We start from the raw sequence: 25,447 nt of genomic DNA on the forward strand, positions 1-25,447 counted from the left end.
GGTCTGGTGCCCTCTTCTGGCCTGCAGGCATACACACAGACAGAAAGAATATTGTATACAAAATAAATAAATAAATATTAAAAAAAACCCAGAAACACACACACACACACAGACCTTATTGCTGTAGATACAAAAGACTTGAGTCATAGGACAGAATCTTGACTGTGGCTAAACTCTATATTGTACAATTAATTATAGAGTATAAAAGGTGTAGCCTTTTCTCAATAAGCGGGCAGCCATCCTGATTCACCCTCAGATTATGTCAGTCTCTTCCTTCCCCTTGTCAACTCCACACCTCTTTTTGAGACCTGCACCCAACTGGAGCTGACTCTGGCACGTGCACATGTACGTATGCCTAAGCCCAGGTAGAAAACAACCCAAGAATACCCAAGGAAGCTCACCCCTGGCTGGTCTTGGAGTTCTGCACAGGTAGAAGGTGTTTAGCTGGGGACTCCACTTTGGCTCCATCTCGCTCCAGACCCTATCCTCAGAAAGCCCACCGTCAGCGGTTCTGCCCCTGAAGCTGCTCAAAGATTGCACCTACAGGGTATTTAAGGCCCCTCCTTAGGAGCAGTGGTGTGATTTCTCTCCTGCTTTCTTCCCCCGAGAATTACTCAGGAGTTGCTTTGCTCGGATCAAACCTGTTTTTATCAACTCGGCTTGATTTGGCTTAGTGTACCAGCAGAGAAACCCACTACTGGGGATTTCAAAATATTTCTTATCTGGTGCTGAGTCCAGTAGAGTTCAATCTTTTCGAGAGCATGTGGTCATGGGGAGCTTCTCTCCCTGTTACCCCCTGCCTCTGCCACACCAAACTGACTTTGGCTCAGTAAGTCACCCATTTCTAAACCAAAAGCCTATAAGAGATCTAGGATTTCTTCTGAGTCTTTTTGGCCCCTTCTAGGCCAAAGACTTACAGATTACCTGCCAAGGTCACTGCCAAGGTAACTGGTCCGTTCCAGAGCAGGGACAGTTCCTGCCCCTTGAGGTTCCTTTGTGCAGGAGATATTCTACACAGTGACACCCGACCACAATTTGGCCCCAGGATATCATGGCAGAATCCCCACCATGGTCTTCAGTTTTTGGCAGAGGCTTGGAAGCGGGCAGTGCCAAGTCTAAAACCAATCCCCAGCTGCTGTAAAATTTATCCAAATTCACCCAGGATTATTGAGCTTTGCACTTCTGTTCCCTCCCCTCAACAGCCTGGATTCTGGCCTGCCATGTTCTCCACATGGCTCTGGCTCTTTGGGCCTGCAGACCCACATTCCAGGTCTTAATGGCTCTACTTCCTCTTTCCTAAAAATTTCTTTTCCCAAATCCTCCTCTTGCTGTTTCAGTTTGGTAATCTAGGCTTCCTTTCACTCGGGAAAGCTGTGCTGCCACTCTGGTTCTCACTGCCCTCCAAAGCCTACTCCTCCAGGCTCAGGTGCCTGGGGCACTGCTGTAGTCCTGACTGCCTAGACCCTGCTGCCCGTGAACTGGGCACCATGAGTGATAGTTCCTGGCTGCCCAATAGGGCTGCCCTGACCTGATAGGTGCACGTTATGACCAGGAAGCATCTTTTATTCCTATTGAAGAGTCCAAGAATAAGAAAATAAAAATGTATATTCCAAAAATAAGAATGTAGAAATAAAAAATATATAAAGTTATAAGTCTAGGAGAATGAGAACAGACTGTCAGCAGCTTTCTCAGCAGATCAAGGATCAGTCATTCACAGTGAGCTGTTTTCTCGGATACTTGGGAAGCCTCCATCAGTTTAGGTCATTTCATTTTACAACTGGCTGTGCTATTTACAAGGCCAGAGCTTCTCCCTGCAAACTGAGAGTAGTGTCCTGGCCATCCTTGATAAATGACAGGTGTGAACTGAGTTAACCTTTAGGAGATAGAGATATGTGATCTCTGGGTTAGGCACTGTCTCTGTTATGGGAAACTGGCACCATCAAAGGGGAGGCATGGGGCTTCTCCTGGAGGTACCAGGAGACACAGTGACCACAGTACAAATACCTGGTTTGACTAATGAGCTCTGATAACGGAGGTTGTAAAGTATAGCAGTCTGTATCTGACTTTTACCTTGAGATAGTGTGAAGAACTTTCTGCTATCTTCTAAGTTCTCAGCCTAAGAACCAATTATTCTGATTTATCAACCTTCTAGTATTACTAAATTGCTAAAGACATCTGTTTTCTTGCAATTAGTGACTTTTCGCTGTAATCAACTCTGAAACATATTTCATGATAGCTGCTGAGTTACCCATTGACGTTAGAACTCACTCCCCTCCTTACAGTCTCCAGGGTAAGATCACAAAAATTCCTTTGTTCAGACTTAATGCTTGGTGCCCTAACTATAAAAGATGGGTTCAGAAACCGGCCTTTTGCCACAGCCTAACAAACACCATCTCTGGCTGTGGTCTCAGCTAGCTGATAAGCTTCTATGCCCTGTGGTGTTTTTTTATTTTTAAGTTTGCTACCGGTTTTCCTAGGATCTGGTTTCTGGAATAAAGTTTGCTTCTGGTTTATTAGACTTGGTGGTGTTCTCATCTTTGTGTGACCTCCCTGAACCCAACACTTTGGTTTCTTACATGCTACTCTACACTTGTAATCCTATTTCAAGATTTTTAAGTTGGTCACTTGGCACAGTTTCCAATGGAAAGTTTTGTTTATCTTTCTGTTTAAAAAAAAAGTCTATTCCATGTGTTTGAATGGAGCTGTGCCTATGTTTACTTAGGGTCTGTCAGCTGTATAAACACAGGTACTACAAGCTTGTTTCTGACTGGTCTTGGATGCCTGAATGTATGTGTTCCATTTATCAGTCATTGCTATTGCTGCTAGCTGCCTGGGCTCAGATTTTATCTCTGTGATTTTCTGGCCCTGAATCTGACAGAAAAGTTGTTTTGTACTTTTCTACCTTATTAGATGAAAAAAAAAACCCTAGGAAATTGGGTAGAGCTTGAAATCTGTAACAAAACGTTAGTCTGCAGCTTGTAACTCCAAATTCAAACTGCTCTAACACACCATGTGGTCTGCCACCACCTTAATTAAGCACAGCACATGATCAGCCACCATGCTGACTAAGGTTGAAAAAGAGGAAGGTCTTATGACTTCACCACCGTCTTAAACAAAGGTAACCACATGGAACAGCTCCATCCAAGAGACATCAGGTCTCCAGTCTCCATGCATTCGGATACAGGGATAGATCTTGCTGACAGCTAGATTTGGTAACATAAGATTAATCCCTTATTATTGATTTTTAAAACACTAAATTGTTTACAATTAGTTTACAATGTTAAAACTTGGCTTTGCCTTTCACAGATTCTTATTATGCTCTAAGTCTTAGGACCACAGCTGAACACCAGAGACTGAGATATTCCTATTTTATGATGCAACAAGATGATGACCTAAATAGTCAGACAAAGGGTCTCTCCTTATCTAAGATCTATTCAGGCTAACAAAGACCAATTTAAAAATATATGTCTAACTTTTTTGCTTTTACTAACATTGGTAAGCTGTAGCTGATTCGGTAAACTAAGTTATACAGAAAACTGTTTTGTCCTATAATGTTGTATTAAGATAAACAAGTTAATCATCAATTACCTCATAAAGGATGAACTTCTCTGATATGTTCAGATTTAGCATATATATATATATATATATATATATATATATATATATATATCAAAGTTAATCCTAAACAAATTTGTCTAGTTTAGATGTACTTAACAGATAATGATGCCCTGATCCTCAAATGCTTCAGAGATCTGAGAATATGGCATTTTAAATACAAAGCTTGTCATGATAGAGGCAGCAAGGAATATGGATGGCCACAGAGTTTCCACCTGGAGCTTGCTTTAAATGTAGCAAAGTCAGCCATGGAGTGGAAAACTGTTTTGTACCTTAACTGCTGCCAAGACCTTGCCAGACAGTGAATAAGCAGGCCCTGGGGAATTGATTGCCCAGCTTTGCCAAGACAAGGTAGGCCACTCTTCTCAAATTCCTACCCTACAGGAAAGTCTGTCAGATCTTCTGGGCTCAACTGGTACTACCCTGGGACTTCTGTCCCCAACAACCACAGAGAAACCTGCTACTCTAGGTAGCTGTAAATCTGTCTCACTTCTGCTTACTCAGGTAAAATTTATCCTTCTCATATCTGCTGGTGTTTGATGACTAGGGTACTAGGTACTAGGTTTACCAGTTAGACAACTCTCCCTCCCATCCCCAAAGCTTGTCACCTTGGTAGTGGGTCATTAGTTCATTAGTTAAATTTCCTGTTAAAAATACAGACAGGTTTGCCTTGTTCACAAGCTTCATAGTACAGGATAAACAGGTTTCAGGCATAACTTGGGAGGTTCAGAGTTTTAGCATTGATAAATGCAGTTTTGATAAACTGATAGAGCACTAACTACAAACAGTTTTAAGACATGCTTAAATTTCTGTGGATTTTACTGGTCCCAGCTTTTAGGACCACATAGAGGCTTTTTGAGCATTAGTATACTGTCTCTGCTGAAATGCAACCTCCTTCCCTCCTGAATCAGGATAGAATTAAAGAGGCTAGGAAGACTGCAGGTACCTTCAACTCAGTTCCTCCTCAACCTCCCTCCTTCCCCCTTCACTCACTTAACCTCTTTTTTCAGTAAATTTTCTCTGGCTGTCCTTAAAAGTCTGTTTCATTGGGCTAAAACCAGGCCCTATGACCTGCATGTTCCTGGAGAAAGAGTTCTGCTACTGTATCAAGGAACCTGACCAAGTAGATCAGTTTCCAGACAGGTCCATTCTTGGCAGATGTGTGCCAAGGCCAACCTGCAGGGGGCCCTCAAAATATAACAGCCCCTGCACCAGCTCTAAGGATACCAATCGAGGACACCAATTGGGCAAGTACTGGCAAGTTCTGGCAAGTTGACTTCATCAACGCCCACTCATAAAAAGCATCATTATCTCTGAACTCTAATTGACACATTTTATAGAATGGATGGAGGCACTCCCCACCTCCAGAAAAATAGCAGATGTAATGGCTTGGGTACTCGTGGAACACATCATCCCTTGATTTGGCATGCCATCCCCCCAAGTTCCTGGGATCTTAGTGCTGGTACCGTCTCTCCAGGCTCCAGCAGATACCTACCCAGGATAAGTGGTCTAGCCAGCAACTGGGACCCTACACCCTCTGGTTTTTCAAAATGTACCAATGAGAGGCATATCTGCTCTTGTGTATGGCTCATTCACCTCTTCCATACAACTAGGGCACATCTCTGCTTTAATCTTTCTTGCAGTCATCACTCCTCCCATGGCTAGCACTGTTCATAGCGCTGGTGTTAATATCATCTATTTTTTTCTCCTAGCAACTTGCCTCCTTTGCTTTTCTTTGGTGGAAAGTTCCATTCCAAGCCCCCTCCCCTGAGAGTTGCTGCAGACCAGATTTCAACTCCAAGAAAGCCCAACAAACAGTGATCCCCTCCCCAGGGAGTGTCAAGACCACTACCCTAGGCTATTTAAAGTGTCCCCCAGAGAACAAATACATGGTCTTCCCGGTTCTCCTTTCCCCCTCCTTGTTTTCCCAGAGGGCCACCTGGGAGCGCTGGTATCCATTAAACCTGGGCTTTTTCTAATTCTGTTTGATTTGGTCTGATTTGGATTATTGCACTGGCAGAGAGGTTTGACAGGACAGAAAAACTTTACAGCTTTCTCAAGGAACAGATGCCTGAGATCTCTAGGATGGCAGTTAACAGAATGTTGTTTCACCCATACCTCCCACCAAGCATAAGGCCATCAACTCCTCATGTCTTCCCTTGCCAACAGGAAGTAGCCAGATTTGAACCAGAACCCATATATCCAAAAAGGCTGGGATATTTAGCTGGGGACTCTGCTTTGCCTCCACTCTGCCCTCTCTAGAACCCACCCTCAGAAATTCCACCATCAGTGGCTCCTCTGGAGCTGTCAAAGACAGTACATATATAGTATTTAAAGTCCCCTCCTTGGGAGCAGAAGCATGATTTCTCTCCTACTTTCTTCCCCGAGAATCACCTGGAAGTTTCTTTGCTCAGATTAAACCTGGTCTTATTAATTTGGCTTGATTTGACATATTGCATTGGCAGAGAAAGCCACTACCAAGGACTTCAAAATACTTCTCAGAAAGGGGAAACCAAGGCTGCCTCCGTAAGCACCCACACTAGAATCCCAAAAGCAGGCAGGAAAATGGGTTCCTTAGAAGATGGTCAGAAAAATAAAGAGGGACCCAGATCCTGATCCAACATGCATGAAGTATATGAGGAAAGAAGAAATCCGTTCTTTCTTCATCTACAAGGCCCATGAGACTGAGAACATGCCTCCCCATATGAAACTCCTCAGTGTGCAATTCTGTGTTATACCAGTAGATTCTAAGAAATCAAAAACGATGAGCTGGTATCTTAACCACAATGCTGAGAGTCACCTTAAGATTGCCTGGTGATGAAGAATGGTGAGAAGTACGGCTTCTATGGTGTGGGAAGTCCTTCAGTCTATGTGTTGCTTTTATTGGTTAATTAATAAGGAAACTGGCTTGTCCTGATAGGGCAGAGTAGAGCTAGGTGGGGAAAACTAAACTGAATGCTGGGAGAAAGAAGGCAGAGTCAGAGAGAAGCCATGGAGCCACCACCAGAGACAGACATGCCAAAACTTTGCTGGTAAGCCACAGCCACATGCCGACACACAGATTAATGCAGATGGGTTAGTTTAGGATATAAGAGTTAGCCAGAAACATGCTTAAGCTATTGGCCAAACAATGTTGCAAATAATATGGCTTCTGTGTGGTTATTTCAGGGCTGAGCAGCCAGGAACAAACAAGTGGCCTCCTACTACACTTCTAGAGTCAGCAAGACTCAAATTTTTGATCTGTAACTTTCTACTGATAGGATTAAGACAACCTCAAATTTATAAGTTCCCTAGTAGGCCGGGCAGTGGTGGCGCACGCCTTTAATCCCAGCACTCGGGAGGCAGAGGTAGGCGGATCTCTGTGAGTTCGAGACCAGACTGGTCTACAAGAGGTAGTTCCAGGACAGGGTCCAAAATCACAGAGAAACCCTGTCTCGAAAAACAAAAAAACAAAACAAAACAAAAAGTTCCCTAGTAACATTTTCCTCACTTGAATGAATGAGAATGAAAATGTGAGAGGCGTCTAAGAAAGGCATGCCCAGAAGAGGTGCTCAGCAGTAGTGACTTCCTATGTCCAATGAATCAGGGCCAGGAATTCCCTGGAGATGGAGGTGGTGTGATGAGGAGCTCTAGCACTTTCAGAGGGAAATGGGGTTCTGTCCAAAGGAGTCTACTGAAATTAGAAACCAACTTCAAGATAAACAAGTCGGGAAACCTTTAATCCCAGCACTCCAAGGCAGAGGCAGACAGGTCTCTGAGTTTGAGGCAAACCTGGTCTAAAGAGAGTTCCAGGTTGGCTAGGGCTGCACAGAGAAATCCTGTTTGGAAAAACCAAACAGACAAACAACAACAAAATCACAAAAAGCTGAATTGATAAGTTTAGCTCCTATTACAAGGGAAGAAAAACCTCCCAGAAAATTACATGCAAAGCCCCCAAGAGCTTCTTCATGTATCAATGGTATAAGCCTGGACAAGTAGATCAAAATCAGTTTCAATGTTTTACCCAAAAATTGGGCATAATAATAGTAATACTATAAGAGTCTAGCAAAAGTAAAAATGAGGTATAATGTCTAAGTATTTACTACGTGCCAAACACTGTTCTATGAAATTTCAGCCCATTATCTTATTTGTATCAATACTTTATATGGTACCAGGAACATAATAGACACATCTTATTAAAGTGCAAGGTACCAAAAAACAGTTACAGGCAGAGGAAGAATTTCCAGGATTACAGGAGTGTCTTGCTACACCAGTGGGGGGAAAAAGATGCAACAGGGAGAGGAAAAGTCATGTGTTAGGTGTGACCCTCTAAAAACTGCTGAATGGTTACAAAATAAATATTCTACCTACATCACCCCAAAGGACAGACCTAGGATGCTCTTTTCATCTTTAATGTTTGTGCCTCTCAATGTGAGAAGCAGCTGCCAGGATCCTATGTGAAGAAAAGGGAGGGTCATGTCCTAAAGAGAGCAAACTTTTGGATATGGACAACTTCCTACAGAAAATCAATAACAATGGACCAGGAAGAAGTACTGGGGTGTTTCCATGACAGGATGGCAGCCCAATTACCCTCAACAGTGTGGTCAGTTACACTGTAGGTATTCTCAATAGCAAACAAATATTTTGGTAGGGGTAAAGCTTAGATTTCTTTCTGTTATTCTCAATAGCAAATAGATATTTTGGTAGGGACAGAGCTTAGATTTTTTTCTGTTTTAGAGTGTATCTGTTTTTTGGCACAGTGTTGGCAGGCATTAGAAAAGCCAGCATGTGACTAATGTGAAACTTTTCTGCTTGGGGTGTTCTTCAGTTTGTAAAACCATGGGAATTTGTATTGTTAAAACAATTAATTCACTAAAAGAATTTTAAAAAGCCACCAGTCTGGACCTGTGTAGGTAAATGAAGAAGCACACTAAAGTCAGCAGGGAAAATACACTTACCATGTAGATTGTCAACCACTATTGGGTTTTTGTAACATTTTTCATATGAAAGAGGCATGATTCCTATTGTCAATAAAACAATGGCACTTAACTAATGAGTTTTTGGTGTGTCTTTGTCCTAGATTTCAGATTCAAGAGCATCTGACCCTGCTTTCCCCTTCCCCCCTCTCTGTTTCTCTGCCTGCCTTCACTTCTCCCCCTTCTCCCCTTCCCTTTCCCCTCTATAACCTACTAAATAAACTCATGCCTAAACTCTCTCTGCATGGCCTATGTCTCTGTATATCCCCAGCCCAGGCCCCACGCCACCTACCAGGGGATCCGCAGAAGCCTTGGGTGACCCGCTGCCACCCCTCGTGTGACTGGTCCCCTAGCACCTCTTTATAAATGATAATGTCAGGGCTTGTCAGTAACATGGAGGCTATATCCAAGTAGGTATCTAGAACCAGGGGTGAATATGGATCTTGAGAGGTTATTGACCAGTATTATTATAGTCAAGGGCCTCATCCCAGGCTTTGGCATCCATCTTTGGAATATTGGGCAGAAAGTTCCATTTCAAGCCCCCTCCCCTGGGAGTGGCCTTAGTCCAAACTTCACCTCCAAGAAAGGCCACCAAATGGTAACCCTTCCCCAGAGAAGGTCAAGACCACTCCCACAGGCTACTTAAACTGGCCCCAGAAAATGAATATGTGGTCTCCGGGTTTCGTGTGGTCTCCCCTTCTCTCTCTCTTCCTTTTGCCATGCTTTCCTGGTGCCACTCGGGAGGCATTACATTAAACATGAGCATCTTTTATTTAGTCTAATTTGGTCCAATTGGAATTAGTTGCGTCAACAGAGAGGCTCATCTAGGAAATATTCCCAACATTATCTAATGGGAAATAATAATAACATGCAGAGTTTATTAATATAGAAGCTGCTAGAGCCCCAACCAGGACTTTGGCACTTGGGCTTAGGTTTCATTCAGCCCTAGACAAACCTACTTTGGCTGGGATCTTTGTACAGACTTTTGTAATGCCGGGAGGACAGAAGCTCAGCTTAACAAACACTGCAGGAACTGTGTGCTATATGTCACAGAATTCCTGGTTTCTCCCTTGGCAACTTGCCTTTGGAAAGATGCAAGAAGCTTGTGTCCCAATGCCGGCGGAAGACCCTTGCTCCACCAGAAGCCATGCTTATCACCAGAACTTCTGCATCAGAGGAGGATTCCCTGCTGGACCAGAAGCCAGACCTCCAGCCCCCAACTCGGATGGAGATCCTCTTCTCAACCACAGGGAACATCAGCCAGAAGACCAGAGAAGAAACAGAAAGCAAGGAACAAAATGTCCATCTCATAAACACAAAAATCAGCACCTAGACCTATAATTACCCTAAACTCAAATGCCTAGACACTAGTGTAAGAAAACAACCAAAACAAGCCAGGGTAATATGTCACCACCAGAACTCAGTTATCCTACTACAGCTAGCCCTGAATATTCCAACACAGCTAAAGCGGAAGAAAATTACCTTAAAACCAACTTTATGAAGATGATAGTGGTCCTTAAGGAGGAAGTAAATAAATCCCTTAAAGAAATATAGGAAAACACAAACAAAAATTGAAGAAAATGAATAAATTCATTAAAGAATGTCGGGAAAAAAGTTGAAACAAATAAAATAGTTCAAGAGCTGAAAATGGAAATAGAAGCCATTAAGAAAACACAAACCGTGGGAATTCTTGTGGTGAACCCACAAGAATTACACAGTAAAGATACAGCTGACAGATCTATTTTTGGTTTTTTGTTTTTTGATAAGTCACTATTAATTCTGTGGAAATCTTGTGAATTTCTCTGCATTTCCCAGGAGTATATAAACCTGACTTTTCCTGTAGGGCAACCAGATACCTCCCCGCCACACCATGAAGCCATGGTGTGAAAAGCACTCATTCAGTCAAAACCTTTGTTCTCACAGCCAAAATCTGCTCTCCCACAAACTTTCTTTATTGACAGAACTCACTGATAAGAAAGGAGCCTCACACAGGAGGCAGTATGTCTGCTCTAACTCAGGAAGATGTAATCTACTGATCTTCTGCTCTGAACTAACAAATTGCTAATATTTTGTATTTACCCTTCACCTTGGTTTCAACCAACATAGGATCATAGCCCAGAAAATTAACTGTTTATACAAAAAAAAAAAAAAAAAGGCCTGAGTTGCAAAAACTAGCTTCACAGAAAAAAAATCTCACCAGGGCACCCTGCTGGAGTCAGAAACAAGATCCCCACAAGAGATTCCTTTTAACTCAACCAGCTAGATGTTAATGCAAATCAAGCCCACAGGTAAGTATAGGTACCATAGAGCCTTCACAGCCATGCTCCCTCTGAGATGTAAAGCTCCTCCTTGCCAGATCCATCGGTTTCTGCGACTCTGTGAAAAGTATGCTGGATACTATTGTTAACAGGCTATGGAATTGCTAACTTGTCTGTATGCCTATATAAACTGAAAGCTTTGTGGAGATCACCCCTTATACTGCTGCTGCTTCTCGCTACTTCTTCGTTCCAAGGAATAAAGAACATGTAGTGGTAACATATGTAAGTTGATTTATTTCATTTACCCTAAGATCCAATTAGTCAGGTTTTCGTTGCTATAGTGAATCTTTCTGGACCCTGAGAGATTTAATGGTCATAATCCCAAAATAAACCTTGATAAATTCTGGAAATGAAACAAGAAATACAGAGGCAAGCTTCACCAACAGAATACAAGAGATGAATTTCAGGCATCAAAGATATGGTAGAAGAAACAGATATATCAGTCAAAGAAAATTTAAATCTAAATCATTCCTGACACAAAACATCTAGGACATCTGGAACACTATGAGAAGACCAAACCTAAGAATAATAGGAATAGAAGAAAGAGAAGAATCCTAGCTCAAAGACCCAGAAAACATTTCCAAAAAAATTATAGAAAAAAAAAACTTTCCTAAAGGCCATGCCTATAAAGGTACAGAAAGTTTCAGAACACCAAATAGATTGGATCAGAAAAGAAACTCCCCTCATCGCATATGAAACACAACGCTAAACATACAGAACAAAGAAAGAATATTACGAGCTGCACAAGAAAAAGGTTAAATAACTATTATATTTGGGGGCCTCATCCCAGTCCCTGGTATGGGATGCTATCTTTGGAATACTGGGCAGGAAGCTCCATTTCAAGCCTCTTCCCCTAGGAGTTGCTTTGGTCCGGACTCCACCTCTGGGAAAGCTCACCAAGCAGTGAGCCCTCCCCAGGGAGGACCAAGAAAGCCTGTCAAGCAATGACCCCTCCTCAGGGAGGGTCAGGACCACTCCCAGAGGCTACTTAGGCTGCCTCCCAGAGAATGAACATGTGGTCTCCCCTGCTCTCTCTTCCCCTTGCCATGCTTTCCCAGTGCCACCCAGGAGCGCTGCATTAAACATGGGCATCTTTTATTTGGTCTCATTTGGTCTGATTGGAATTATTGGTATCAACGGAGAGACTCATCTTAAGAAATATTCCTAACAATAACATATAAAGGAAAATCTATTAGAATTACACCTGACTTTTCAATGGAGACTCTAAAAATCAGAAGGGCCTGGACAGACAGATATCTTGCAGAATCTAAAAGACCACAGACCTATACCTAGCAAAACTTTCAATCACCATAGATGGAGAAAATAAGATATTCCATGATAAATGTTAGGTTGGGAGCCTAGGCCACAGTCCCTGGCATCTATCTCAGCCACCAGGCCTGGTCTGGACTTCAAATCCCAGCAGGCCAGATCCTGACCCCTCCCTGGGGGTGGGGTCAGGACCACTCCCCAGGGCACTTAAGTGATCCCCCAAAAGAAGAACACGTGGTCTCTCTTTCTCCCTCCCAGGAGTCATGTTCCTGTAGCTTCCCGGTTTCCCCCTCGGTGCCACCCGAGAGTGCAGATCTCCCATTAAACCTGGATATTTCTTAATTTGGCTTGTTTTGATTTGGCTTGATTAGGAATTTTTGCGTCATCAGAGAGCTCGCTTAGGAAATATTCCTAACATTTGGAGGTTCCCACCGAGCTAGGGCAGGTCCTTTCTACGTGGCAGGCCTCGTGTTGAAAGGCCCCTAGTCTGCAGTTCGAGCTCTCTACACCACGCTTAAAACCGGCTTCTGGGCTGCAGTGGCTGCGTCTTGGTGAGTTCCTTTTCTTGTCTATGCTATAGGGTTTGGGAGGACCCATTCGTACTTATTTTTGTCGTTTTTGGATTTCCATTTGAAGTCGTGAGCTCACGTTGGGAATTCGAGTCAGGTTGTGGTCAAGATCTGTTTGTATCAGGACGCCGGGCATTCAATCTCTGCGACCCCTTTTGGACCTAAGAGCCACTTTGGAGGACGCTCTGAAATGGACTTAGACCACATGGTTGGGCATAGACTCTAAATGGGCACTTCCAGTTCAAAGCCAGGTCTGTTTTTGCCCCTGTAAGCCTCTTACAGAAATCTTTTAAATTGAGCCTGCCTGATACAAATGAACAAAACTTATATATATGTTTTTTTGTCCATGGTTTTTTGGTCTCTGTGCTCTCGCCCTCACCCTTTAGCCAGTTTCACTTCCACCTCCCCCTCCCCCTCCTACCTCACTGCTCCACTCCTGGACCCCTCTGCGCATTGGGCTAGTCCCTCCCCTGCTCCGTTTTCTCTTCCAAATCAATCTCAGGTAAAAAAAAAAAGTGGCTAGCTTCCTTTTCTACTAATCATTCTGCTTCCTCAGTCATTACCAGATATTAGAAAAAAAAAAAGAAGAAAAGAAAAAAGTTGAGGATGGTCCCCAAACTCCTATATGGGAATTGGTGAAAATGGCTTTAAAGTTTTTAATGCCCCCCCAAAAAAATCAGCTGAGTCTTCCCGACAGACAAAGCTACAATCTACAGGCCCAGGCCTTAACAGCTGCCCTAAGGTCACAGGAAGGAGGGCAAGGGAAGTCAATCACAGGGGTCTATCAAGTGTGGCCTAAGTGGTCACATGGCACGATATTGCACTACATCTGCTCCGAGGTTGTGCATCCTGGACACTGGAAATCACAGTGCCCCCGTGCGGGCTTGTCCTCTATGCCAAGCCACGGAACTCCGGCCTTATCACCATCGGCAAGTGAAACTGTGCCAGCCTTCAAACGTCTCAGCCTTGCAGAAGATTGACGCTGCCCAAACGTGATATATCCCGTAACCCTCTCCTAGCCTAGGGTTATGCTACAAATGGTGGGTAAGTCCATTACTTTTATTTTCACTTGGGCCTTAAGTTTCCCTTACCAATTTCAGCTATGGGGGTAGACGGGACCTGTTCATCCTCACTTAAAAATTTGCCACTGCCCTACATTCTTGTAGGACAATTTTTTTTTTCTCTCATTCTTTCTTAGTGATATTGGCTTGCCCAGCACATTTACTGGGTGGAGATATCCTTAGCAGCTTCCCCAAAGCTTTGTTCCACTTCTTGGAGCCCCTTTTAACCCCACCCATCTAGAAGATTCTATTTTACAGGTTCACTCCTCCTGCCAGACGTGTGCCCAGGCCAACCCACAAGGAGCTCTCCACATACACCAGCTTCGTGGACAACAACCGGGCAAAGATTGACAGGTTAATTTCACCCATATGCCTACTCATAAAAAACTTCATTATCTCTTAACACCTGTGGACACTTTTACAGGATGGATAGAAGTGTTTCCAGTCTCCAGGGAAACAGCAGATGCAGTGCTCAGAGTCATGGAGCTCGTGTCAGAAGCTCTCAACATCTTCTGAACAATGGGACTCATCAAACAACCAAACAAGCTCTCCACTAAATTCAGGTTGTCTTGGCCCTCACATCAGGGCCACCCCATGTTCCCCTATGGGCCTGAGCCCTTTTGAGTTGCTTTATGGCAGGCCCTTTCTCCTTAACCATCACCTCCCAGTTCAAACTCCTCCACTGGCGGGGTACCTACACTACCTCTCCCTTTTAAGGTCCCTTCTCCGTTCATACGCTGACAGTTGTCTCCCTGTCCCCACATCAGTGGACCCTAATGCCCCAAGCCTCCCCCGCTCTCCCCAGGGGAGAGAGTACTCCTTAAACAGTTAACTTCTAGGTCTCTCGAGCCTCCATGGACAGGAAGTCACATGGTAATCCTCACCACCTCCTCGGCTGCCAAGCTTTTGGGACACCCATGCTGGTACCATCTCTCCAGGCTCAAGCGGGCACCTACTCAAGACACTTGGTCTGTCCAGCAGACAGGACCTTCTACCTTCCCGTTTCCAGGATGCCACAACGAAGGGCCTACTTGCTCCTCATTCTGGCACACTCATCTTTATCAATAACAATTTTTTTCCTAGACACCTGCCTTCTCACCTCCCCCAAGGAATGATGCCTGCCTTCTTCGGGATGACAGTTCATAGGATACCTTTCCAGCCACACCTGTCACTAAACGTGGACACCTGGCTCTCACCTTCCCCATGCCGCCCCATGCCCGCAGGAAGTAGCCAGATTTGAGTCTACACCCTTTGTTCCCAAAGAGAGCCTAAGTGTTTGTCATAATTACCATTCCAATTTTCTGTCACCCCTATAGCCAAAGAGTCTGGAATGTTAGGTTGGGAGCCTAGGCCACAGTCCCTGGCATCTATCTCAGCCACCAGGCCTGGTCTGGACTTCAAATCCCAGCAGGCCAGATCCTGACCCCTCCCTGGGTACTTAAATGATCCCCCAAAAGAAGAACACATGGTCTCTCTTTCTCCCTCCTGGGGGTCATGTTCCTGTGGCTTCCCATTTCCACCTCTGGGCCACCTGAGAGCACAGATCTCCCATTAAACCTGGATATTTCTTAATTTGGCTTGTTTTGATTTGGCTTGATTAGGAATTTTTGCGTCGTCAGAGAGTTCGCTTAGGAAATATTCCTAACAATAAAGTCAAATATAAACAATATCTATTGATAAATCCAGCTCTAAAGAAGGTACTAGTAAAAAACTCCAACCCAAGGAGGTTAACTATATTCACAAAAACACAGGAAATAATCTCACATCAGGAAAACCAAAAGAAGGGAAGTGCACTCATGCATGCACATGCACACACCCATGCACACACAAACACACACACAACTACTAACAGCAAAAAAAGAACAGGAATTAATAATCATTGGTCATTGATATTTCTCAGTATCAAAGTACTCGATTCCCTAATAAAAGACACAGACTAACAGAATGGATGCAGGTACAGTATCCATTCTTCTGCTGCATACAAGAATCCCACCTCAACACCAAATATAAACATTACCACAGAATAAAGAAATAAAAAAAAGATGAGTAAAGAAATAAAAAAAAGATCTTCCAAGCAAATAGACCCAAGAAACAAACTGGTGTAGCCATTCTAATAGCTAGCAAAACAGAATTCAAACAAAAATTAATCAAAAGAGACAGGGAAGGACACTTCATACTTATCAAAGGAAAAATCTACCACGATGATCTTTCAATTTTCAACATTTATGCCCTAAACACAAGGGCACCTACATTTATAAAGGAAACACTACCAAAATCACACACTGACCCATTGGGACACTTCAATACCCCATTCTCACCAATGGACAGAAATTCCAGACAAAAACTAAATAGAAAATGGAGTTAACAGATGCCATGAACCAAATGAACCTAACCTATCTACAGAATATTCCACCCAAACACAAAAGAATACAGCTTCTTCTCAGTACCTCACAGAACATTCTCTAAAACTAACCACATAGGTGGTAACAAAGCAAGTCTCAACAGATACAAGAAAACAGAAATAAGCCCCTCCATCCTATCAGACCACCACAGATAAAAGTTGGATCAACAACATAAACAACAAAAAGCCTATGAACTCATAGAATCTGAACAACTCTTTACTAAATAGCTACTGGGTTAATGCAGAAATAAAGACAAAAAAAGAAGACTTCTAGAACTCAGTGAAAATTAATACACAGCATATCCAAACTTATAGGACACAATCAAAGTGGTACTAAGAGAAATGTTCATGGCACTAAGTGCCTACCCAAAGAAATCGGGAGAGATCTCATACCAGCAACTTAACAGCACACCTAAACACTCTAGAACAAACACCTAGAGGAGTAGGCAGTAGGAATCAGGGCTGAAGTCAATAAAACAGAAACAAAGAGAACAGTACAAATAATCAATGAGACAGAGTTGGTTCTTTGAGAAAATCAACAAGATTAAAAAAAAAACCCTTATCCAAACTAACTAAAAGACAGAGATTATCCAAATTAGCAAAATCAGAGATGAAATGGGGGACGTAACAACAAATACCTGATGTGGGAGTGTCATATCAATCTGTTGATTTCATTGGTTAATTAATAAAGAAACTGCTTGGCCTGATAGGTTAGAACATAGGTGGGTGGAGTAAACAGAACAGAATGCTGGGAAGAAGGGAAGTCAGCCAGACGTCATGCCTCTCCTCTCTGGGGCAGACGCGATGAAGCTCCGACTCAAGATGGACGTCAGCTAGAATCTTCCTGGTAAGTCACCACCTTGTGGTGCTACACATTAATAGAAATAAGCCAAGCAGTGTTTATATGAATACAGTTTGTGTGTTGTTATTTTGGGGCATAAGCTAGCCAGGCAACCGGGAACTGAGTGGCAGGAATGCAGCCCACAGCTCCTACTACAGAATGGCGCCCAGACGTGGATAACTGAATCCACAGAAAGCCTGAGAAAGCTTGGGAAATAATAGAGTAAAGCATGTTTTCTTGGTAGCAGCAATTTCTTGGGTCTGCTCTGTTGCTAGAGGCAAGCAAGTGCTCTCATCTAAGAGAGGCTTCCTGACTCAGCTTTAGCTGCAAAACCCTGCAGCTCTTTTAAGAGGTCCTGCCACGAAACACTTAAACGGTGTTGATGAAAAGCTGAACACATGCTTTTCGGTTTTCAGCCATAGCAGGAAAAAAGCTGCACCTTTTAAAATGCCGGTTTTGTGGGCCGTCCTGCCAGGGCAAACTCTGACTCTTTGAGGCAGGAGGTCAGCTACAGAGACAGCATTTGAGTGCTATAGCTTGCTTGCTGGCAGGGACCTTGAAACGCCATAGAGTTGTGGCAATAAAAATGGCTACAGTCAGTACCTCCACCATGAGGCTGGAAAGCTAAGGAATGGGCTGGATCTAGCCGGCAAAGCCACAGCTTTAATCCTACCCATATTGCTCAGTAATTTAAAGGCTCATGTCGTCAAAAAAGAGAGATATACAGTAAAGAGAGATTCAAAGAAGAAGAAAACCTCTAAATGATTTACAGTGTGTTAAAAATATACGCAGGCTAAAAGTTAAAGTTCTTAAAAGTAAAAAAAGGAAGAAAGAGAGTAGTTGGGTGTGGTGGTACACACTTTTAATCCCAACACTTGGGAGGTAGAGGTAAATTGACCTCTGAGACTTCAAGGGGCAGAGGTAGATTGACCTCTGTGACTTCAAGGTGTGGTAGCATACACCTTTAATCCCAGCGCTGAGGAGGCAGAGACAGGCAGATCTCTGAGTTCAAGGACAGCTTGGTCCACGGAGTTATTCCAGGACAAAGATATACAGAGAACCTGTCTCAAGAAGTAAAAGTAAAAATAAATGAAATAGAGTTTAAAATAAAGCCGCACAAAGATGGAAAATACACAGAGAATCTTGATACTGTATGCTATTATGCTCTCTTTGAATTGTTTGAATGCTGAGGAAGGAGCAACAGCTGCTAAAAGATATTTGTTTATAAATGCTGCTGAACTAATCCAAGATATAGATTTTGAAAACACCTTGACTTCAGAATTTGGATCTAAGGATATGATACTTTGGAAAAGAGATTCTTCTTTTGTTTTCACAGAGACCCTGTGGATTGCTTCTATCCCAATATGGTATGATAGACCACGCCCTCCTGAAAGGTTGCTGTGAACACCTTCGACTGAGATGAACCTGGCACACAGGTTACACCATGAAAGATCTGATTAACAGTGCTCCTATTCAGCAGGAAGAAGTTTGGGGAGAAATAACTATGTCCATATTCCCAAATATTGTTTATAAATGTTCTTTTACATTTAAAGGGGGATATGATAGAGATATGAATAATTTGCATTGTATGGATTTGACTATTGATATAAATTTAAGGTCAATCTTGTTATATGTATATGTATGTCTGGTATTGATTAAGGTATTGTGATTGTGTAGATCATGTAAAAATGTAATGTATATAGGTTGTTAATGGATAATCATTAATAATAATCAAGCTTGTAGTCATGTTAGTTAGATTTTCTAAATGTGCATAGATATATTTCAGATAGGCATTCCTTATATTTTTCAAAGACTACAGAATATAGCATTTAATGTTTTAATAACTTAGGGCTTTTCATGACAATGAGACACGTCTGCTCCTGGCAGCACCAATCTACTTCAAGAGGAAGATGAGCATCGAAGAGACTCCTTATGGAGTTGGTTAGCCATGTGGGCAAGAAACTACTCTTGCCTGGACTGTTGCATAAACTGGACACAGAGAACCTGCAGAGAGAGGACTGATGAACTTGCCTAAAGGTGAGATGATCTTTCAGGGTTTCTGATTCATGAAAGAGTCTGAGAGACATTCTGCAGGACACAGCAGATAGTGATTGAACTGCTTTCGAAATTTCCTGCTTCATGGAAATGTCTGCTGGAAACTATGGGCCTGAAGGCCGAAGATGGATGCCCCAGAAGTACAAAAGAACTTTGGGTGACTGTCCAGGCAGTGAGATGTCTCTGTCACTTCTAGAGTTTTGGAAGTTTCTTACTTCTTGTTTACTTAGGTAATATTATATCCTTCTGGAGTCTTTGATGGAGTTGAAGAATGGTTAGTTATAGTTATAGTTTTCCTTTGTTATGGTAAAAGATAAAATAGATATAAATATTATAACTGTAACTCTTACTTGATAACTGTTTTGTTATATGTAATTTTGCTATGTTAAAGTTAAATCTTTTTTTGTTTAAACAGAAAAAGGGGAAATTATGTGGGAGTGTCATATATCAATCTGTTGATTTCATTGGTTAATTAATAAAGAAACTGCTTGGCCTGATAGGTTAGAACATAAGTGGGCGAAGTAAACAGAACAGAACGCTGGGAAGAAGGGAAGTCAGCCAGATGTCATGCCTCTCCTCTCTGGGGCAGACGCGATGAAGCTCCGACTCAAGATGGACGTCAGCTAGAATCTTCCTGGTAAGTCACCACCTCGTGGTGCTACACATTAATAGAAATGGGCCAAGCAGTGTTTATATGAATACAGTTTGTGTGTTGTTATTTTGGGGCATAAGCTAGCCAGGCGGCTGGGAACTGGGTGGCAGGAACACAGCCCACAGCTCCTACTACAGATACCAAATAAATTCAAAGAATCATTAGGTCATACTTTAAAAACCTATACTCCACAAACCTGGAAAATCTAAAAGAAATGAATAATTTTCTCGATAGATACCACTTACTAAAGTTAAATAATGATCAGATAAACAATTTAAGTAGACCTATAACCCATAAGGAAATAGAAGCAGTCTTTAAAAGTCTCCCAAACAAAACAAGCCTGGGGCTAGATGGTTCTAGCACAGAATTCTACTAGACTTTCAAAGAAGAGCTAACACCAGTATTCAAATTATTCCACAAAATAGGAACAGAAGGAACATTGTCAAATTCATCTTAGGAGGACACAGTAACCCTGATATCCAAATCACACAAAAGTTCAACAAAGAGAATTACAAACCAATTTCTCTCATGAACATAGATGCTAAAATAATCAACAAAAAATACTCTAAAACCGAATCCAAGAACACATTATGATCAAGTAGGCTTCATTCCAGAGATGCAAGAATGGTTCAACACACCAAACTCAGTCAATGTAATCCACCATATAAACAAACTGAAAGAAAAAAACCCCACATGATCATCTCATGAGATGCTGAAAAGGCCTTTGACAAAGTACAACACCCATTCATGATAAAAGTCTTGGAGAGATTAGGGATAAAAGGAACATACCTAAACATAATAAAGGCAATTTACAGAAAGCCTGTCGCCAACATCAAATTAAATGGGGAGAAACTCAAAGTAATCCCACTAAAATAAGGAACAAGACAAGGCTGTCCACTTGCTCCATATCTATTCAATATAGTACTTGAAATGTGAGAGGTAGCAATAAGACAACTAAAGGATATCAAGGGGATACAAATTGGAAAGGAAGAAGCCAAAGTATTGCTATTGACAGACAATATGATAGTACACATAAGCAACCCCAAAATCCTAGCAGGGCACTTCTACAGCTGATACATAGCTTCAGCAATGACTCCTAAAAATGGGAAGTATGGACCCTGAACCAGACATCTTCTCTAACCAGGCAAAGCTTCCAGAAATGGAACTGAGATGGCAACCCAGACACAAAACCTTTGACCTACAATCTGCCCTACCTCCAAGATGTGCTGAGTTAATGGTAGCACAGAACTTATCAAATTGGAGAATGACTGGTCTAATTTGAGACCTATACCACAAGAGGGAGGCCACACTAGATACTGCCTACACGGCTAGAAACCAGAGGCTGTGTTGGGAAAAAAAATCAACGAAATGATTCCTAACGATATTCTGCTATACTCATAGATCAATGCCTAACCCACTGTCATCAGAGAGGAGTCATCCAGGAGCAGATGGGAGCAGATGCAGAGACACACAGTCAAACACCATTAAAACCCCACAGAAGCGGGGTGGAGCGAGAGGGGCTGAGGACAGGAGAACACAGTACACAGAGTCAACTAAGCAGAGCTCATAGGAGATCACAGAGACTGAATGAAAAAACATGGACCCTGTATGGAACTGAGTTAATTCCTCTGCACATACATTATGGTTGTGCAGATGGGCATTTTTGTGGGACTCCTAACAGTGGGAGTGGGGGTGTCTCTGATTCTTTTGCCTTCTCATAAGTCTGCCTCATCAAGTGGGCATAAAGTGAGGCTTTATGGCTACTTTTGTTGCAAATTGTTATGTCATCTTCAGTAGATATCCACAGAAGGACTGTTCTTTTATTATTTTTTGAAGGGAAAGTAGATCTGGGGGACAGCAGGGGTTGGAGGAATGGGAAGAGTGGAGGGAGAAGAAACTATAGTCAGGATGTAATATATGAAAGAAGAATAAAAGAAAAAAACATGAGAAGGAAGATGAGGAGAAAAAGAAGGAGAAGAAAAAAGAGGAAAAGGAGGAAGAAAAAAGAAAAGAAAGGAGGAGGAGAGGGAAGAAAGACGAGGAGAAGAAGAAAAGGAGGCGGCGGCGGCAGAAGAGGAATAAGGCAGAGATAGAAGGCAAGAGCAGCAGTTTGTAGCCTACCGTGAGAAATATTTCCTGAAGAAAACTCCCTTATCTATTACAAAGAGTTGGGTTGTTGGATCCTGACAAAGGAGTCCCATTTCCAGCACATACTTGGGTTGTGTCCACTGTTGTCAAGTTTTTTTTTTTTAAATGAGTTCTCACTATCCTGCCCAGGTCAGCCTTGAACTCCTGGGCTCAAGACATCCTCCCTCCTCAGCATCTGAGCAGCTGGGCTTACAAACACACACTATGCTTGCCTCACTGAGCCAATCTGTGATGGTGAATGAATTCTGAGACGTACCATTGTTCCATTCAGATGACATGATGTGACTATCAAGGTCCAATACCAGTTAGCTCTGCTCATTTCATCACAAGGAAGCAAACTACCTTTCTGCCAAGATGAACACAAACTAGAGATAACAAGTCCATGCGCCTGCATGAGTCTTTCCTAACCCGCCAGACCCTCTGGTTCCTTTCCCCCAAGTTAGGAGTCAGCAAATTGTTCTGGAGAGGGGAGACTGCTACAAGGAACATTTACAGAACAGTTCATCCAGCCCCGGCACACCACAAACCCGTCCTTCCATGGGAACCAACTGTGAATCTGGGTTGCTGACCTACCAGACAGGTTACAGCCGCCCAAACTCAGATCCAGAGCAGAAAATCCCTCTTGAGTTTATAATGCCCCCCTGGCCACTGAACGTCACACAAAGTGGGATTTTTTGCTTTGTTTTGTTTTTGACATGAGTCTACTATTAGTCCAAGACTCCTTCCAACTTACGATCCTCCTGCCTCTGTTTCCTGAGTACAACTGCTGGTATTTAAGCATATGCCACAATGCCTGACAAACACAGATTTTTTAGATAAAAGCTAATAAAATTCACTTTCTTCTTGAGGAAGAAAAGTATTATATAGAGCCAGGATAGAGCAACATATTTTCTTTATGGATATTTTCAACCATATAGCTTAATGCAGATGCAAATGCCCTCTTATCCAGGCTGCCAAGGTGCCTCTTACACACAGATAATGCATGACTTCAGAGGCATATGCGTCCTGAGAAATAATGTTCTGGATAAGGAGGAAAGAAGTCCTCAGGCAAATTTTCAGCTTTCCATTTCTGGGAAAGCACCTCTACCTTTTGCTCCCTGGAGGAGTTGGTGTTAATCTTTGCTCTTTGCACCTCTATGTGGCTTCCATTCAAGCAGCTGGGAACTGTGCATGGGAGAGGGAATCAGAGTGAAACTCACAAGCGGGTTTCCAAAAACAACATCACACATCAGAGCCCCAGCACGAGGGCGCCATGACGACACCTATCAGTGTTACTCGCGTGGTGTTACTTGTGGTGCCCGTGCTGAAGGTCAGGATGAGGAAAGCTCATCGTGTCCTGTAATTTACACAAGTCTCCTGCCCTCCTGTGCCTTAGTTTCCTCATTGGAAAAGAATGAATGGGACAAACTACCCACAGTTCACACAGGGTTTACAGTTGGGGAATCTGCATGGGTTTTAACACACAAATAAGTATTTACATTCTACTGCACTTACAGCTTCTGTAAAAACTGCATTCCATGCCATGCTTGAAATGTTCCATAGCTCAGCTCAGTGAGTAGATTGCATCCAAGGTTTCTAAAGTCATTTAAACAAATTAAAAACACATAGTAAGCCAAAGGAAACATTTTCAGACAGTTATCATTTAACAATCACTCTAATATACATATGATGAAACATAACCTTTCTCAGAAATGGTTTCAATGTTTTCTCGACTCACAAAGAAAATCTCATTGTGGATGATATGCCATGCACTAACTACAGTGAATTACAAGCAGATCCTTCTTTCAATGACCTTCCTTCTCTAGGAAAGGGTTTCACAACTCAGTACCACTGAAATTCTAGGCTAGACCACTCTGCTATGGAGGTTTGTCCTATACATTGGAGGATGTTTATAACATCTGTGGTCTCTGCATATTAGATATCTTTTGCAAATCCAGTTGCCAAGGGTCACCCGGGTACACAGCCACACGTACTAAAAAATAGTGTTGTGCTATGATTCAAGTTTCACTCACTTTTACCACAGACTAAAGGAATGTGGGCTGGGGAGATGGCTCAGTGGGTAATGATGCTTGCCACCAAGCCTGAGTTCAAGCCCTAGGACTCACATGGTAGAAGGATAGAACTCAAGTTCTGTGATTTATATAAGCATGAAAATGCACACACATCCATATGGGTGTACACACACACACACACACACACACACACAATTTGCTATGTAGTTACTTTCTATTAGCCACAAAATTTGCTTCATTTGTACACTACATAATGGGTTTCATCATGACAGTTTATATTATATATATGTGTGTGTAGTATATGTATATATGCATATATTGTATCTTTCTTATTTCTTATTTTTACTGCCACTCATTATCCCTTTTTGTACCTTTTCTCCTCACAGAGTCTCCCTTTTCCTTTCATGCTACACACACACACACACACACACAAAGAAATCTAGATTTCAATTGATAGAAAAGATGGCATTTTGTCTTTCTTTCTCCCATTGTCCTCTCTTGTTTAAAATCTTTCTAGACTTCTTTCTTGCCCTCCATAGCCCATCTTCTACTCATGCCGCATATATGTGTATCTACATGTAAGTCTAAGGGTTATGGATTTAGCTCACTGATAGGGCACTGGGTTCGGCCCCAGCATGAGAGAAACCATGTAACAATTGTCCTTCTAAGTCTGGCTATTTCCTACTAGCAAAATTTAAAAATTTTAATCATGTAACAGATTAAGTAGCATGGGGGTTATAAAATCCAAAATACAAATGGGTTATGTTTGTAACTTACATATACTTCAAAAAAGGTAATGATTCAAATGTCCCTCTTCCAATATAGCGTATTTTATTGCAGGATAAATCCCTAGGAAAAGTAAAAGGGAAATTGCTTTGATTAGCTATTAGATATCTAATTAGTATGAATAAACAACAGAATTGTTATATTATTGTTTTGTCTAAACTCTAAACCTTTGTATTTCTACTTGAAATCTCTAGAGCCCCTACCCCTATCCACATCTATCCTAAATGTCTCAACCTTTGTGATCTTCATGTATAAATACATAGCTATAGACACTGGAAAATTTCAGAGAGAGTCTTTCCTGAGAGAAGAATTATTAAGTGACTTTTGTTTTTGAAACAGGGTCTTTCTGTGTAGAATCCAATCCTCTCACCTCTGCCTCCTGAGCACTGAATGCACAAGCATAACTTTGGCCTCTGGGGGCTTTAGAAGATAGAAATCAGCCCTGTTCTAGACGTACTGAGTTGGTAACTGGAGCAGGGGTGTTGTCATAATGAAGTTTTAACAAGCTGTCCAGGTGATGCAAGGAGTATCCTTTTTACAGTGCCATGGTCCCATACATGCCTCCTGGATTTGGCATTCAAATCCAAAGAAGGTCTGGCTCTGTTCCTTCTTATACTATGAAGGTGCTCATGGCACTCCTCAAACTCTTTGATGTGTTTTGCCTTTTTCTTCCCTATTGTTATTAGTGTTTAACACGTTCTCCCCAAAGGGCCTGTTTGATGATTCCCACTGACTCTTCAAGGTTTTATTCAATTGAATTGGTGT

The 25,447-nt window shown here is 42.3% G+C and overlaps 1 protein-coding gene across 1 annotated transcript in view; it reads right to left on the reverse strand.

Annotated features, from left to right (window-relative positions):
* LOC101988416 (leucine-rich repeat-containing protein 37A-like) overlaps nucleotides 1-25,447 on the reverse strand; it is a 103,094-nt gene that overhangs the window by 62,261 nt on the left and 15,386 nt on the right. Inside the window, exons 4-5 of the mRNA XM_026777175.1 lie at nucleotides 24,674-24,745; nucleotides 23,379-23,459 (exon numbers count right to left, since the gene is read on the reverse strand). Coding sequence (XP_026632976.1) covers nucleotides 23,379-23,459; nucleotides 24,674-24,745 — 153 coding nt within the window. The remainder of the gene's footprint in view (nucleotides 1-23,378; nucleotides 23,460-24,673; nucleotides 24,746-25,447) is intronic.

Source organism: Microtus ochrogaster, unplaced genomic scaffold (genome assembly GCF_000317375.1).
Source record: "Microtus ochrogaster isolate Prairie Vole_2 unplaced genomic scaffold, MicOch1.0 UNK48, whole genome shotgun sequence".
Lineage (NCBI taxonomy): Eukaryota > Metazoa > Chordata > Mammalia > Rodentia > Cricetidae > Microtus > Microtus ochrogaster.